General features: G+C 40.4%; 1 protein-coding gene across 5 annotated transcripts in view; it reads right to left on the bottom strand.

Moving 5' to 3' along the window:
- Positions 1-5602: 5602 nt before the first annotated feature.
- LOC116237700 (protocadherin alpha-C2) overlaps positions 5603-13816 on the bottom strand; it is a 93695-nt gene continuing 85481 nt past the window's right edge. For 4 of the 5 annotated variants that reach the window (XM_090151120.1, XM_090151119.1, XM_090151122.1 and 1 more), the window contains one exon: positions 7434-7967. In XM_090151120.1, coding sequence (XP_090007246.1) covers positions 7657-7967 — 311 coding nt within the window. In that variant the 3' untranslated portion in view covers positions 7434-7656. The other variant, XM_090151121.1, reaches the window with a different exon arrangement.

The raw sequence follows: 13816 nt of genomic DNA, 5'->3' as shown, positions 1-13816 counted from the left end.
CCCTCCTGAGACTGACTATTTTCAAATCTCCCAGAATCCTGGAGAGAGACCAGAGAAAGAGGTCAAATGGCATGAGCCAAGTTCAGGAGCAAGGGGCTGGAAATTTGTGCCATAAAACATTAGGGAAAGACTGGTGTTGCGTGCGAATTGGAAAAAATATAGCTCTGGTTTTATGGAAATTAGATCTTGTCAAATGAGCACAGTAGAGTTTTTAATGGATCTTCAACTTCATTTATAAAGAAAATGTGCTGAAAATTGTTAATTTGTGTGCCTTAGTCTTACACAACACCAATCATATCTAATAAAGCCATGAACTATTAAATCCTTTACAACAGACAAAATGCAGCAAGGTATAAGCATAAGAACCTTAAATCCCCAAACAATCTTTCTCTATGAGTCTTTATGTGGTTTCTTCTTCCCCAAGTGCTGTTAAAATGTAAACACCGAAGAAAATTATTTAAGAAAAGAACATTATTTAAGGAAAAACATACAAGTGGTCCATACTATTGGGATGGAAAATAAGACATAGAGGTCAATTATACAAACTAACCTGAGCTGCTTTGTAAGGTGTGGAGATCAACTCAGGCACATTTATTTTAATACCTCCAAAACCTGATCTTACATGATTTTTTTCCCTCTGACTAGAGGTATTGTGTGTAACTGCCATGTACAAAAAAGCTTTGGGCTTGTAAATGAGCCAGTTTCATTGGGAGCTTGTGCTTCAAATGTCATCTAGGTTTGTCTTTGGATGTCTAAGTTCTGGCAATGCATTCCAGGAAAGGATGGGGTCAGCTGGTTAATAGAGATGAGGTACGTTTGTTTCCTCACTCTATACCATTCCTTGGTTCTCACCTATAAAAAAAGGCTAAAAACTCGTGAGCCATCGGTTTCCAGAAAATAAGGCACACTTTTTAAACAGTTCACTACTAGGTCTGGAAGCCTGCATAGGAGCAGTGAGAGCTTGGAGGGGACGGAGAGGTGAGCAGAAAGTATGCGAGCTCCCAGGGCAGGCTCCAACACTTGCCTGTGGGTAAGTGAGCATCAGGGCATCTGGGCTGCTCCCCACTGTAATCCCATCATTGATTGGCAGGCAGCATGTATGGATTTTTGCAGCCAGTCAAATGTCTTTACTCAGAGCTGGTACCAGCAACCCAAAGCCCACTGGCATCTACAGTTAACAATACAGAGATGGTGGCATGCACATATGGGAGCATGGGCAAAAGCCTCTCTGTGCAGGAGATGTTAGCATGTATCTCCCTGTTGGAGTGGGACAAGAGTTAGTACAACTCCTTCAGAGTCTATGGGCTGTGCAGGAGACCTGTCAGTGTGCACAGCACAGAGTGCAATTGGGCTGCACGTGCTTGAACTTTCTCTTTATCTGCAACCTATTTATTATTTTATACAGCTGTATAATTCTGGCAGACACTGTAGCACTGAATGTTTGACCATGAGCTCTATTGCTGTAGGGGTTTCACTTTGTAAGTTAATCAATGCAAAACTAACTGCACCATCAATATTGATTAGATCATGAAGGCTTTGGCAACTGCAATAACCTGTTACTTCCAGACTGTTTTGCATTAGCTGTGTGCACATAAAGGAATGCCAGCACCTATGTAGTTTGGCTTTGCAGATTCACAGGAGGAGCCCAGCACATAAGGAACTAAGTAAAGATCCTTGATGGGAGTTTTAATTTTTTTTTCTTGGCTACAGAAAACTGTAGCAATGTAGCTCACAGGCCAGCAGTTGTGCCATCAGCCAGGATATTTGACAGCTTTGCAGATGGCATAGGCTGTCCATTTGTGAAAGCTTGCTTGACCCAAGGGGCCATTAGCAAGATCTATAGGCAGAGCAGCCTCTCTCTGACAGCAAGTGCATTTAGTACCCTGGGTTGACCTGTCCCTGGTATCTTCTAATGTGGAAGATTTCACCTAAACAACTCCCCTGCATCTCCTTGCTAATAAATGTCATACTTCCCACTCTCTTTGCTTGAGCTGCTGGCCAGAATCTGACTCTATGTGACCAGCCAAAGCCTCCCCTTGTATGTGTGAAAAGGGTCTGAGGATAAAACCACATGAGTTTCGGAATTTTTGTGCCTCTTCATCACTAAGAGAGGGAGATGGCGCTCCTGCCACTGCTTGGTACAGTCACCCTTCAGGGGAAGATGCAGTTTATCTTCAGGTTTATGTTTATATTACATCTGCTTGATGTCATTTTACAAAGATCAAGGTAGTTTCTGTGATGCTTGGAGACAGCTTTAATTCAGTCATATCAGTAACTTCCTGTTCTTTTAACTCTGAAGAAACTTCTACAGGGTAGAGAGTGATACATATCCTCTTAAGGTTTCTGATGCAACAGGATCTTAACTGGGGCACAGTGTTGCATCCATGTAAGCTTTCAATCTGGTTTTCCCCCCACCAACGCACACATTTTTTCACACTGAAGCTGCACTGAGTGGAATTTGAGTCCCAGAAAAGAAGTATTTACTTTACCATAAAACTAATGCAGGTTTAAAAGTCTAGGGTGTCTGTGGCCAGTGTGCTGTAATAACTGGTATGTCTTGTCAGGCTTCCAGTAATTAATGAGCAAGAACTTTTTTGATGCCAAATGTTGCCAAAACATCAGAAGCTTCCATCAATACCACCAGAAAATGGAACAAGGCTGCTAGGGCCAGCTGTACTGTTATCCTATCCCAGTGCTTCACTGCAGTACCCACTGATGAGCCCACAGGACAGCCCTTCAAGGTCTTACATCTCCTACCGTGTAGGAGATTCAGATGGTAGTCCTGCTGGAACAGAACACTGGTAGTAGGGGCTTTTACCCTTCATATAACAAGAAGCCCAATAGGTGATCCAAAGATTTGTGTGTCTTATTGCAATGGTATCATGGTAGGGTAATATTTCCCAACATGGGGATGTCTTTTCACCATATCCCATTCACCTCCCCCCCATGCAGTTCACGTTGTCAGACAGATGACTTGAATGGTGGGAGTGACAGCAGGTTTATGGCTGCTGTCCCTGGTATGAAGACCAGTTTACCGCTTCCAGCTCTTTATCAGGATCTTGGTTTTGAAATATGCTTTTCAAGTCTACCATGTTTGTTTTATAATATGCCCTTGACTTCAATTCTAAAATGTGGATGAGTTACTTGTTGTCTTTGCAACAGCCATATAGTTGTTAGCACTACTAACAGGCAAACATATTTAACAGGTGAGAAGCTGTATGAGTAACAAGAGAGACCTACTTTGCTATATCTCTGTCATCTTTTGATGTTAAAACCTCAATGTCAGAGTGATTGCATTAAACGCTGCTGGGATATGAAAGGAAACCCAAGGTGCAGGGTAAAGTCAGCTCCTTCCAGTGTGGCAGAAACAATGATGTGCTACTGCATGCAGAAGGACTCCTCTCGTTATTTCTGTAATCCAGGCAAAAGCATCTGGAGAAGACAGAAGTATGTAATGTCACCCTAATACATCACTGTGAATTATCAGATTCAAACAGAGATTTCCTAAGTAGTATTACTACTGAAAGTCAATGTGGCAACATCCTGTATAGCAACATAAGCAGGTCTTGGATTTTTATATGTATTATATACGTGTATGCACATATGTGTGTGTGTATGCATATATATCTGCAAGTGCAGGAGAGTGTTGTCCATTAGAGAGGAATGGAGGTGACAGAGAAGAAACTCTAGAGAACACAGCAACCTCATACTAAAAGCTAATGGAAGAAACAATTCATATGTTAGTGATATTGATTTTCTAATATGTGCTTAAGCAGCACAAGGTCATTATCACAGCATGTATTTTTGTTACAGCTGATCTTTATATTTTTAACATGTTCAGTTATGTGAGCATTAAGTCAGCCACTCAAGTTTGTTCAAGCACCATGAAGAGCCTAACACATACCTTATCATGCCCTTCGTACACACAACTTGTTACACATTGCATGTCCTTTCCAATTGCTTTGTGCAGATTAACTTTTATGTGATGATATCAAAATACTGTTCATACATTTCTCCTTCAAAGACATTTGGAGGAGGAAACCAAAGGACTTCAGTGTAGCCAAAATTTCAATCTAAGTCATAACTCTAAACCTGCAAGAGCTTTAAGAGTGTGGGACTCATGGCACCATCTTATAAAGGATATCTGTGTCAAGGAACAGATAGTAATTCTCAAATTACTAAGCAGCAGCTTAGTGATGTGAGGAACCCATTCCTTCTTTGGGACTCAAATTAGGCTAATAGTTGAACATCTTCATGAATGCCTGTAGCTTATGGGCTCCATAAACTACAGGTAGGGGAGAATGGGACGAAAGAAGAAAGATTGCACGCAGGTGTTAAAACAAGCTTAGTGAGGATCTGCACTAAGATAACCAAGGTCAACTGTGCAAAAGAAAGGCAGTGATTGTCTTTACATTTTAAGAATGCAATTACAATTTGAGAACAGGTGATTTTTAGAAAGACAGAAAGCTCTAAATGAAGTGTTTGGTGGAAAGAAACTGGAAGAATCCAGCTTCATTGTACCTAAATATGTTGCACATTGATTAGGGAGATAATAAGATGAGGTCTCCTGGAGGAAATGGTATTTATTGGAACCTTGAGGTCTCCAAGACCCAGAATAGGTGTATCTAAGTTTTGACTATCCAACATGAATTACATCAACTGTGGTCACTGCGTCATGTACTAATAAGCACTGGTCTACAAAGGTAGCTTACTCACATTTCTCTTGGGGTGAAAGTCAATTAACAACACAATGACTCTTTCTAAAAATGGAAGCAGTCTTTAAAGCAAATCAAGTGAATGAAGGGAAAGGAGAAATTAAAGATGACCCTAAAAGGATGTCAAAGCTGACTGCAATTAATCCCAGAGTGGATTTTTAGGTATGAATTTTGGGAAATGTATTTTGAGTTCTATGTTCTTCCCCTTAGTAAGATCACTGGAAAATTTTAATTGGAACTCCACCCTCTGATGTTCTATGACCCAAATCCTGAGTAGCAATAAATGGCACAAGACTGTACTTTAGAAGCCCAGGGTAAAATGAGGTATCTTCTCAACAATGGAATGTAATTAAGAAGTAACATAACTCAGCTTTAATAATTTTAAAAGCCCTGTGGTTTTGTCCACCAATCTAGTATTCATACAAACAAATTTCTCAATGACAATATGCTCACAGGCATACATGAATTCTGAGAGGAGTAAATTGATCAAGTGGTAAAAAAAAAAAATCCCCAAATTGCAAGTTCTTTGCTAATGAGCTGGGTTTCCTGACTTTATTGTCAGTAAGAGGATAAAACAAATTTTAATTTCTTGATTCTTGTTGATCTTGGCCACCTCTGATCCTCTCTTGTGTGATATTCAAACAGTAACTTCTAACTCCCAGCTGAATGCGTTACCCTGACTGTGACCTGCAAGCCATAGTTTGTCTAGATGCGTAAGAACAGCACATTTGCAAGGCCAAAGAAAAGAACAATTCCCTCCCCAAACCTTAAGCTTGTTCCTCTAGGCTAGACTTTGAAACTGAATCAAGTGGCATCGCTTTTATTGCCAGCAAAACAAGACTGGTAGCAAAGGAAAACTGAATAGACCATTTGAGGCTCTCGGTGGTTTGCACTTTGAGAGATCCATTCTTTTATTAGAGCTTTATCTTCTGTGATGATTTAAGACTTGCATCAGGTTTCTCAAATGAATACTGACTGACCTGCCTCTGAACTGTCAGCAGTTTGGAAATGTCAACCATCCAGGACATGTCTCAAGAAATCCAGTTGTCCTTTTTGATCCTAGATTAGAGCAACTGCCAGAAATGTGAGAGCTATGTAGTTTCTTACACAGTTCCAATTAGTACAACACTTGAGCTTTATTCTGTGAAGGTACAGTAATGTAGAAAACTCCTTGGAATTCCCTCATCAGCTCTATTCTTTTTAAAAATACATGTATTGGTTTTATACCAGCATCTTCAATCACGTCTAGCACTCCAATTATAGGTTTAGTAATTCACAGAGCTTTAGCTTCAATAAATCTCAGAATGCATGCATGGGTTGATTTAAGAAAGATATTTTACTTGTGTTTCATACACAAAAGAAAGAACAACTGATAATCAACAGTGGCTTAAAAAATTAACACTACTCCACTTTTTCACAAGTGTACAAAAAAAGAAATAATGAATTTACATTCAACGGTAAAGCTTAAAGTCCACTCTAATAATAGTTGCATTGACATTCACATACACAAGCACAGAATAAATATTTCAGGATTCTTATAAGAGCATACAGCATACATACAGTACTTGAATTTTACATAATAAGTGTTAATAGGGTCAGAAATTCATAATCTCATAGAAAAAGTAAAATTAAAGTCAGAAAAGGGTGTGTAGGAGGTAACACCAAGGTACTGCACAGAACTAGCAGGTTAGTAAATCCATTTGCGTGAGGAGTTCGCTTCTGCTTCTTCATATTAGGACAGTTTATTTGCAAAGGTGTATTCAAAGTGCAGATTAATGCAAAAAAATTAAATTCTTGTATTCATTAATAACATGCAAGAGGCAGCCCCCAAGTGACCCGACAGAATAAAGCTGTTATTGGCAAGTGGCCGATATAATACAGATGTCTCAGGCAATTTTTCTAAAGCACTTTAGTAGCAGCAATTTTAATTTATAATGGCTCTAGATTGACTTCTGTTTGGGTTAAAGGGCATCATATTTCTATAACATTTACAGCTATATTTCTTTATAAATAAATATCTCAGATAACAAATAGCATAGTTAACATTTCTTTTTTCTCTCTTTTGCATAAGTGTCGTGGAAAAACTCTGACCTTTTCAGAGACAAAATGTGCAAAATAATCAAAGAGTGGCAACAGGGACACAGAGCATCACAGTCAGTCACATACCCGGATGTCAGCCCAGCCCTCCCTACAGCATTAGGGCCTTGCTGGGGTAATGCAGGGCTTCTAGGGACAAGTTCCCAATGGCTTGCTTGGTAAAAAGATAACATTTACGGTATCTTAAAGAGCTGTAAATGTGAGGTTGTCTTTGTAGGAGTGTGTACAATACGTCATGTATAAGACTCAGTATTCCCACACAGTGACTTCTCAAAGTCTGAAATGTCTGGTCACCTTTCAGACATTTCCTCCCCAGCCTGAACATCTCTGAACACGTATGTTCATTAGGTGTTTCCTTTGTTGCGTATTTACCAGCTCTTCTTGCATCTTATAACCTGATTTCTTATCACCTAGCTGACATCTGCACACAAAGATTTCCAATCAGATAGAGGGTGCACAATATTAAAACTTTTAAACCTGTCCTGTAAGTAAGTGTCATCAAGACAGGAGCACAGGAACCACAGTGCAGAGAGTCCAACCTCTCACTGGCTGTACTGTGAAGATTCTCCTTTTCGGCGTAGGAGAAAGGAAACTTGTGTCTGCTTTTTAGATTCTGAAAACAAGCCAGAGTGGAGAAAAAGAGTTAACACCAGACTTAATAAAGCTTTTTAAGACAAAACCTGTTAAGCAATTTAGACAGACACCATGAATTTCCTGCGGATTTTCTGAAGTCTGTACATACAGGAAATTTGTTAACAGGAGGAAGAAACTGGGAGTTGCTACATAGGAGAAATCTGCCATTATTACAAAAACTGGCTAAGGGGGTTCTTTCATTATAAACCCCTCACTGGTCACTGTTCTCAGTGGTGCTGTTGCCCTTTTCTTTTTTCTCCTGAGTCTTGTTTCCCTTCTTCTTTTTCTTCTTTTTCTTGGTCTCTTCCTTCTTGCCAAAGGTTATGAAGTCACTTTTGTCAATTTGGCTGTTTGGTGGCTCCTGCCGGATGGAGATGATTGCAGGAGATCCTGGGATAATGAATTTGTCTGGCAACTCACCAGGACCACCTTGTTTCGAATTGCCGGGTCCAAATTTAAAGGTCCAGCTGTTGCTGTTCACACCAGCTCCCACTGGGGGTGACACCTCTCCTGCCTCAGGTTCTGAAAAAGTCAAGAAACAGCAAGAAAAGCTCAAAACATCATGACATACAAGGATTCAGTGAGTATTTAGCCTCATAAATGAAGTTTGTGGCTTTAGCCTATGCCTGTTCTGAGTCTTGGTGGTCTAGCTGCTTATGGGTATTACTGACTGGTCCATGTTCCAGCTGTTCAGTGCCAGATTGACCTCACATACCGCTTGGTATGTGCTCTGAATTCCCTGTTGTGCCAGAGTATTGTTCTCTGTATTCTGTATTTCTGAATTTGAAGTGCTCAGAATAAGAGATTGCTGTGAAACAGCCCACTGGCGTGTTCTATAATGTGATACCCCAGCATCAGTGCTGCATAGCAACAGGGGTGTTTGAGGGTGCTAAACTTTTTGGGATTGTGTTAGAGGAGTGTCCAGGGCAGGGGGAGTCAAACTTATGGATATCATCCATGCTGAGTACCACAGAAAAACATCCCATCAGTTGCATTAAGGATTCTCAATAGAGAGATTGAGTTGGTATGTATGCATTGCAGTATGATCAGCACACAGGGCCCTGGAGCAAAAAACATGGGTGTAGTGATTGCCTGGACACGTGTGACACAGGACTCCTACAATCAGGATATAGAACCTGACCTCAGAAATATTCATTGTGTTACTCAAGCTAAGGTTCTACCCATCTGCTCTTCTGCCAGGAAATGTGGTGACTCTTGTAAGAGAGATAGAAAGCTCTTCTAACCTATTCATTTATATGTAAAGGGGGAAATCAGAAAGGACTAGTGCCAAATTTGTGGTGAGCTGTCAAAAATGGTCTGGAAGTAAATAATACTGCAGTGAGTCCTCAAATTGAGAAACTTCTCACTACTAAGTTCCTTTTTTCCTATTGCGATGTCACAACAGAAAGGCTGGGAAAAAAATCAGCCTGGTGACCATCTCTTGTTTTCTTGAATCAACGTTGCTACATGGTAGATCACAACATTTTATACACGCAAATATAAGATCTGTCCCCAGATTTAGCCTCACGCTATGTGGTAAGTTCTTCATTTTCCTTCCATGATTTTGCCATGATTGAAGCCAGCAAGATGGAAACCTTCATGCACAATGCCTCAGCAAAGACAATTTTCCAGTATAATGAGACACTCTGACATAATGGAAAACCTTAAAACCTTGCTGTTTTGTGTCTTCTCACACTCTGAAAAGTATCTGTAGTTTATACAGTTCCCAAATTGGGTAGTTACAACATATTCACTTTAGTGTATCACTTTAAGTACTTGAGGGATTCTGGTCAGGTGAAAGCTCAGTGCTTATGCATTGATCCTAAAACCATCAGATCTGATGAAACTGTTCTTATCTATACCCTAAAAGCATGGTATTAACCTGCCATGCTTGTAACACTCGTAGCCACACACAAATTCTTGCAGTAACACACAAACACTGCTAATCCTGTGGATCTCATGAAGTCTCTTCACTGCACCCTGCATTGGAGTTGCCCAGCTAAACAGACCAAGACCTCCAGTGGGAAGAAGGGATGGTAATGGTGTTCACACAGTTTTCTGTGTTGTGAGGTAGAACATGTGTTGTTTGCATACAGAAGGCTTTCCTGATTCAAAAGCTAAGGGACACATTTTGCTGCCTGATAGCTTCTTTCCGGCCTGGCAGCAAAACAAGTACTTTTGGCAAGATTATTCCTCTTCACCTTTTTCATACTTACACAGTATTTCCACGTTACAGAGCCAAACAAATCTGTACACATCAGCATTGTCTCTGACTTTACCTATGTAACAGTTTTATCACAGGGAATCTTTTTAAAAGAGTTTATATGGCTGCTTTTACAACATGATGTTGGATCAAGATTTAGAAGAGCTTCTTCATTTTGCCCTCAGACTGCCTTTGATGATGAAGAACCTTTAACTTTGAGTTTATGTTCTTTCCAGGAACTGCAGAAGTACTTTTAGTGACCTTAACTTAATCTCTTGAGTCTCAAATATAATTTTTTTTTTTAAAAGATATTATTAATGCAGAGGTTCCTCTATTTCATTTTGGTGAGCTGAAGCTGTTCTGTATGTTTCCTATGACCTTAACTCTCAGCTTCAGATTTATTTTTAATGTTTGTTGTTGGCAATGGAAATGTCCTAAGAAGCCCTTTCATACTAAATACATTAATATGAACCAGCTTTCATTTCTGCTTAATGGAGTATTTTGGTCAGGTACATTTCATATTGCTTTTGTTTCTTTGAGGCCATAAATTACAAATGTGAACATTGAAAATGTGAAATGTGTTCTGGCCTATTTCCAAATTATTTATCATTTGTCTCTTTTCAGCAATATAAAATGTGAACCTCCACATGGTACACAATAAATTAAGCCCTGTTTGACAAATAAAGTCCTCTTTCCCAACAAGGCTGCACAGCTTTCAATCCAAACAATTCTGGCCTAGACCCAATGCTATTTTCCTGTTCTTGGCAGAAACAAAACAAAATAAAACAAAACAACCCACAAACAGCTGAAGGTGACCTCCAACCACTTCTGAACCATTCCTGCTCTGGCTGGGGATGGCCCTGTAGCAGTGAACACTCTAAAACCAGGTTTGAGACATGTAAGGTTACAACACCACTCAATGGGTCTCACTGCTATCCCTGCACAGCCAGAACACATTTTACTTTAACATGTGGCCATTTACTATCTTAACATTTGGCCATGGCATTTCAATGTGGCCATATTAGGCTGAAGATAGGGAACGATGACTTTATATTATCCATTTGGGTAATAAACAAAGCTTGCAAGATCCTTTAAGAACAGGGGGTATCCTTGCAGTGCAATACCTTTTTTCCCTTGAATGAAAGCTCCTTCCAGGCTAACAGGCTGCACGTACACGCCTGCATTACTGAAATCTGATTGAGAACAGGATACTGACCCTTTAATCTGGTTCTGCCCAGACAAATCCACTCACCAGATGAAGTCAGTAAAATATATCACAAATCCAACTGACATCATGCAGCCAAACACAACGAGCCCACCATTTCAACCTTGCAATCCCTGTTCACCTAAAGACTATGGTGCTTGCCTGCATTTCTATGTGATTTCCTCCCCCCCTCCAGACCTTGAATGTTTGTTGTCCATACAAACTAAGCATATTAATTATATTCCTTAATTCTCGCTAAGCCAAAGGAAACCAATTATCCTTGCAGCTGTGTGGAGAGCTCACATGCAAAAAGACTGAGATGGGCAGAAGGTAATGAGTTAATAGCCTTCGTTTCCTAGGAGAGGGGCTTCCACAGCCTCCTCGGGAAATTTCACTTCTGCTTGATTTACCAGGTAATGTGTTTGCATTTGGACTGGCAGGCTGGAAGGTCACAGTTCAGCCATCCTAAGAGCATTGTATGTTTAGCCATTCCAGATCAAGGATAAATGTCACGTACCACCCAGTTTTCAAAGCTCCCTCAAACATCTCTTCTGTTTCTTATCAGCAGGAATTTAACAACAAACATTTTCCACTTATGCGCTATTTTACATTTAATGGGATTAGCTGTGCTTCTCTTTCATGCTTGCTGGGTCTTGTTAAATGCCTTCAAGTTGTTTAGTAAACTTAGAGGAATATCTAAATAAAGCAAATCCCTCAGCTACATTTATACCACTTAAACTGAAACGTTAAACTTCTCTTCCAAGAGCTACATAGGTGGCTGGGCAGTTTTCTTTAGGCACAGGGCATACATAGAAGTGCACATCCTGCCCATTTCTTGGTGTAACTTTGGACACTGTTCCCTCTCCTCTTTGACTTATTCTCCAGGAATATGGCAGCATTCATACAGAAAGATCAAATCATTTTTAAAATGTGTGCATGCAGCAGAACTCAGAATCTAGGTTGCACCTGCAGCTCTTGATGCTCTCTCGCCCGTGTGTCTGCTTGCTAAAAGGGAAAATGAACTTTTCACCCCTTCCATTTCTTCGTAGTCTCAAAATACAACTGTCTCAGTGGACTTTAAATGGAACACACAACCACTGAGGCGTTGCAGTTGAGTAGTTCGTGTATTTAGTTGGGAAGAAAGGACTTTTACGTTGTCTTTCAAAATACCTATTTTTCAGGCCAGTAACTGTTACCTGAAATGCACTGGTCAGATCTGGGTGCAAAAGAGAACCTAGATCCTAAAATCACACATCTGAAAGTTTGAGCCATTTGCTATGGTGTTTAGCTACCTTTTTCTCTTCCAGAGGCACTACCAGTCACATGCTGTAGCCCTCCACCTCTTACAGGGCTTTACAATCATACTAATCACCGTCAATAAGCACTTGTTCATCAAGACCTAATGGCTCTGAAAGCACCTAGACAAAACATCATGCTGATGACAGAGGCTCCATGGTCCCAAAACGTTGGCCCATGCCCACAGTGCTGGGCACAAGATTTGCAAAGGGCAGTACCTAAATTGTAAGCCTCTATTTTTTCATTATTATTTTCCCTTTTTCCTCCCTCCTTTTATTTTTCTCTTAGATGTGATCACTGAGTGAGGTTTCTCCTTCCTAACTTCCTGTCACCTGCCACTTCCTGCCTAACCTGCCACCAAAATAGCAGGTATCCAACCTATTTTTCACCATAGAGACAAGCATCCTAGGAAGGCAATTCAACCCAACTTTAAGTATTTTAGATGAAATGGATTTTCCTCATTCATCTCCTCTCTGTACTAGAGAGTCCTACCTTTGCTTCCTTAACTATGGATAAACCCTGGTGAACCAGCATAAACTAGAAAGCTGACTTCTGGATGGCCAACAAGAAATGAGATGGGTTCCATAATCAGAAGCCAAGCTAAGCAGCAGTGTGGCTCAGAGGATGTTGTACTAATAGCCATGCCAAAGTATTTAAAAAAGAAAAAAAAAAAAAGTTGAAATCTAATCTCTTTAACAAGGACAGCCACAAAAATCCTGAGCAACTATTTGCAAAATGAAACCTCTTTCTGAGCCCTAATCCCTCCATGGGATTTTCACTTCTGTAGGCATTGGTATCTTCTGTAGAGAAATGCCTGAGCAAGTGCAGCCATGTTGTGACGGTGGCCCCATTTCCACCCTTGAAAGAGCCTTTTAGTTATGACAGCAATAACACAGGTACAATTTAGGTGATACTGCGATGCAAAATTCCAAAGTACAGATCTGTCACTGAAATGTATGGTGCTGTCCTTGCAAATGTGGTTTTTGCAAATTCACTCAATTGAAGGGTTGCTGTTCATCAGCTTGTAAAACCAGCCAAGCTGATATGTAAGTGGAACAAAGTCAAAATACTGAAAGATAGGTACAATCAACCTGAAAATAAGACATACTCTGTATTCAACTGTAGGGGCAGGTGCCTGCTTCCAGCACATGGAATCTCTCAGTCCTCCCATCAGTAACCCATCAAGCCTGGACAGAGATTGCAATTTTTATCTCACTGACATTTTTCTCTCCTTTTTGGTGCACATTTTCTTCCTATCCCTGCATAGCCCCACAGCTCCAATCTGCTGTTTACTAGGAACAGGTGGTGCTCACTTCCCATAACGCGAGCTGCCCGTATATCCTGAGCATCATGTACATCAGCACTACTTCCTCTGCCTCTGCTGCTTTCTTTAAGAACCTTTGTCAGAAGGAGAATCCATGCTAGAACAGATGTGCCCTGCTCAGGGGGAGGAGAGGAAAGCATTCCTATGCAGCTCTGTCTCTCTGCAGAGACATTTCTGACTGAGTGACATCTTCAGCCAAGACAGCAGCTTGCTTTCTGTTCACTGCTTTGTCCCTGTCTTTAAAATTTTGGTGGCTCACGGACCCAGGATATGCTTTAGAAAAAAGCTTTCAGTCAAATCATCAATCGTTATTAAATTAAAAAGAAATCTTTTCGAATTTTTCT

The sequence above is a fragment of the Phasianus colchicus genome, chromosome 15 (assembly GCF_987193195.1).
Source record: "Phasianus colchicus chromosome 15, bPhaCol1.hap1.1, whole genome shotgun sequence".
NCBI lineage: Eukaryota > Metazoa > Chordata > Aves > Galliformes > Phasianidae > Phasianus > Phasianus colchicus.
This window is presented reverse-complemented; position numbering and strand designations above follow the sequence as displayed.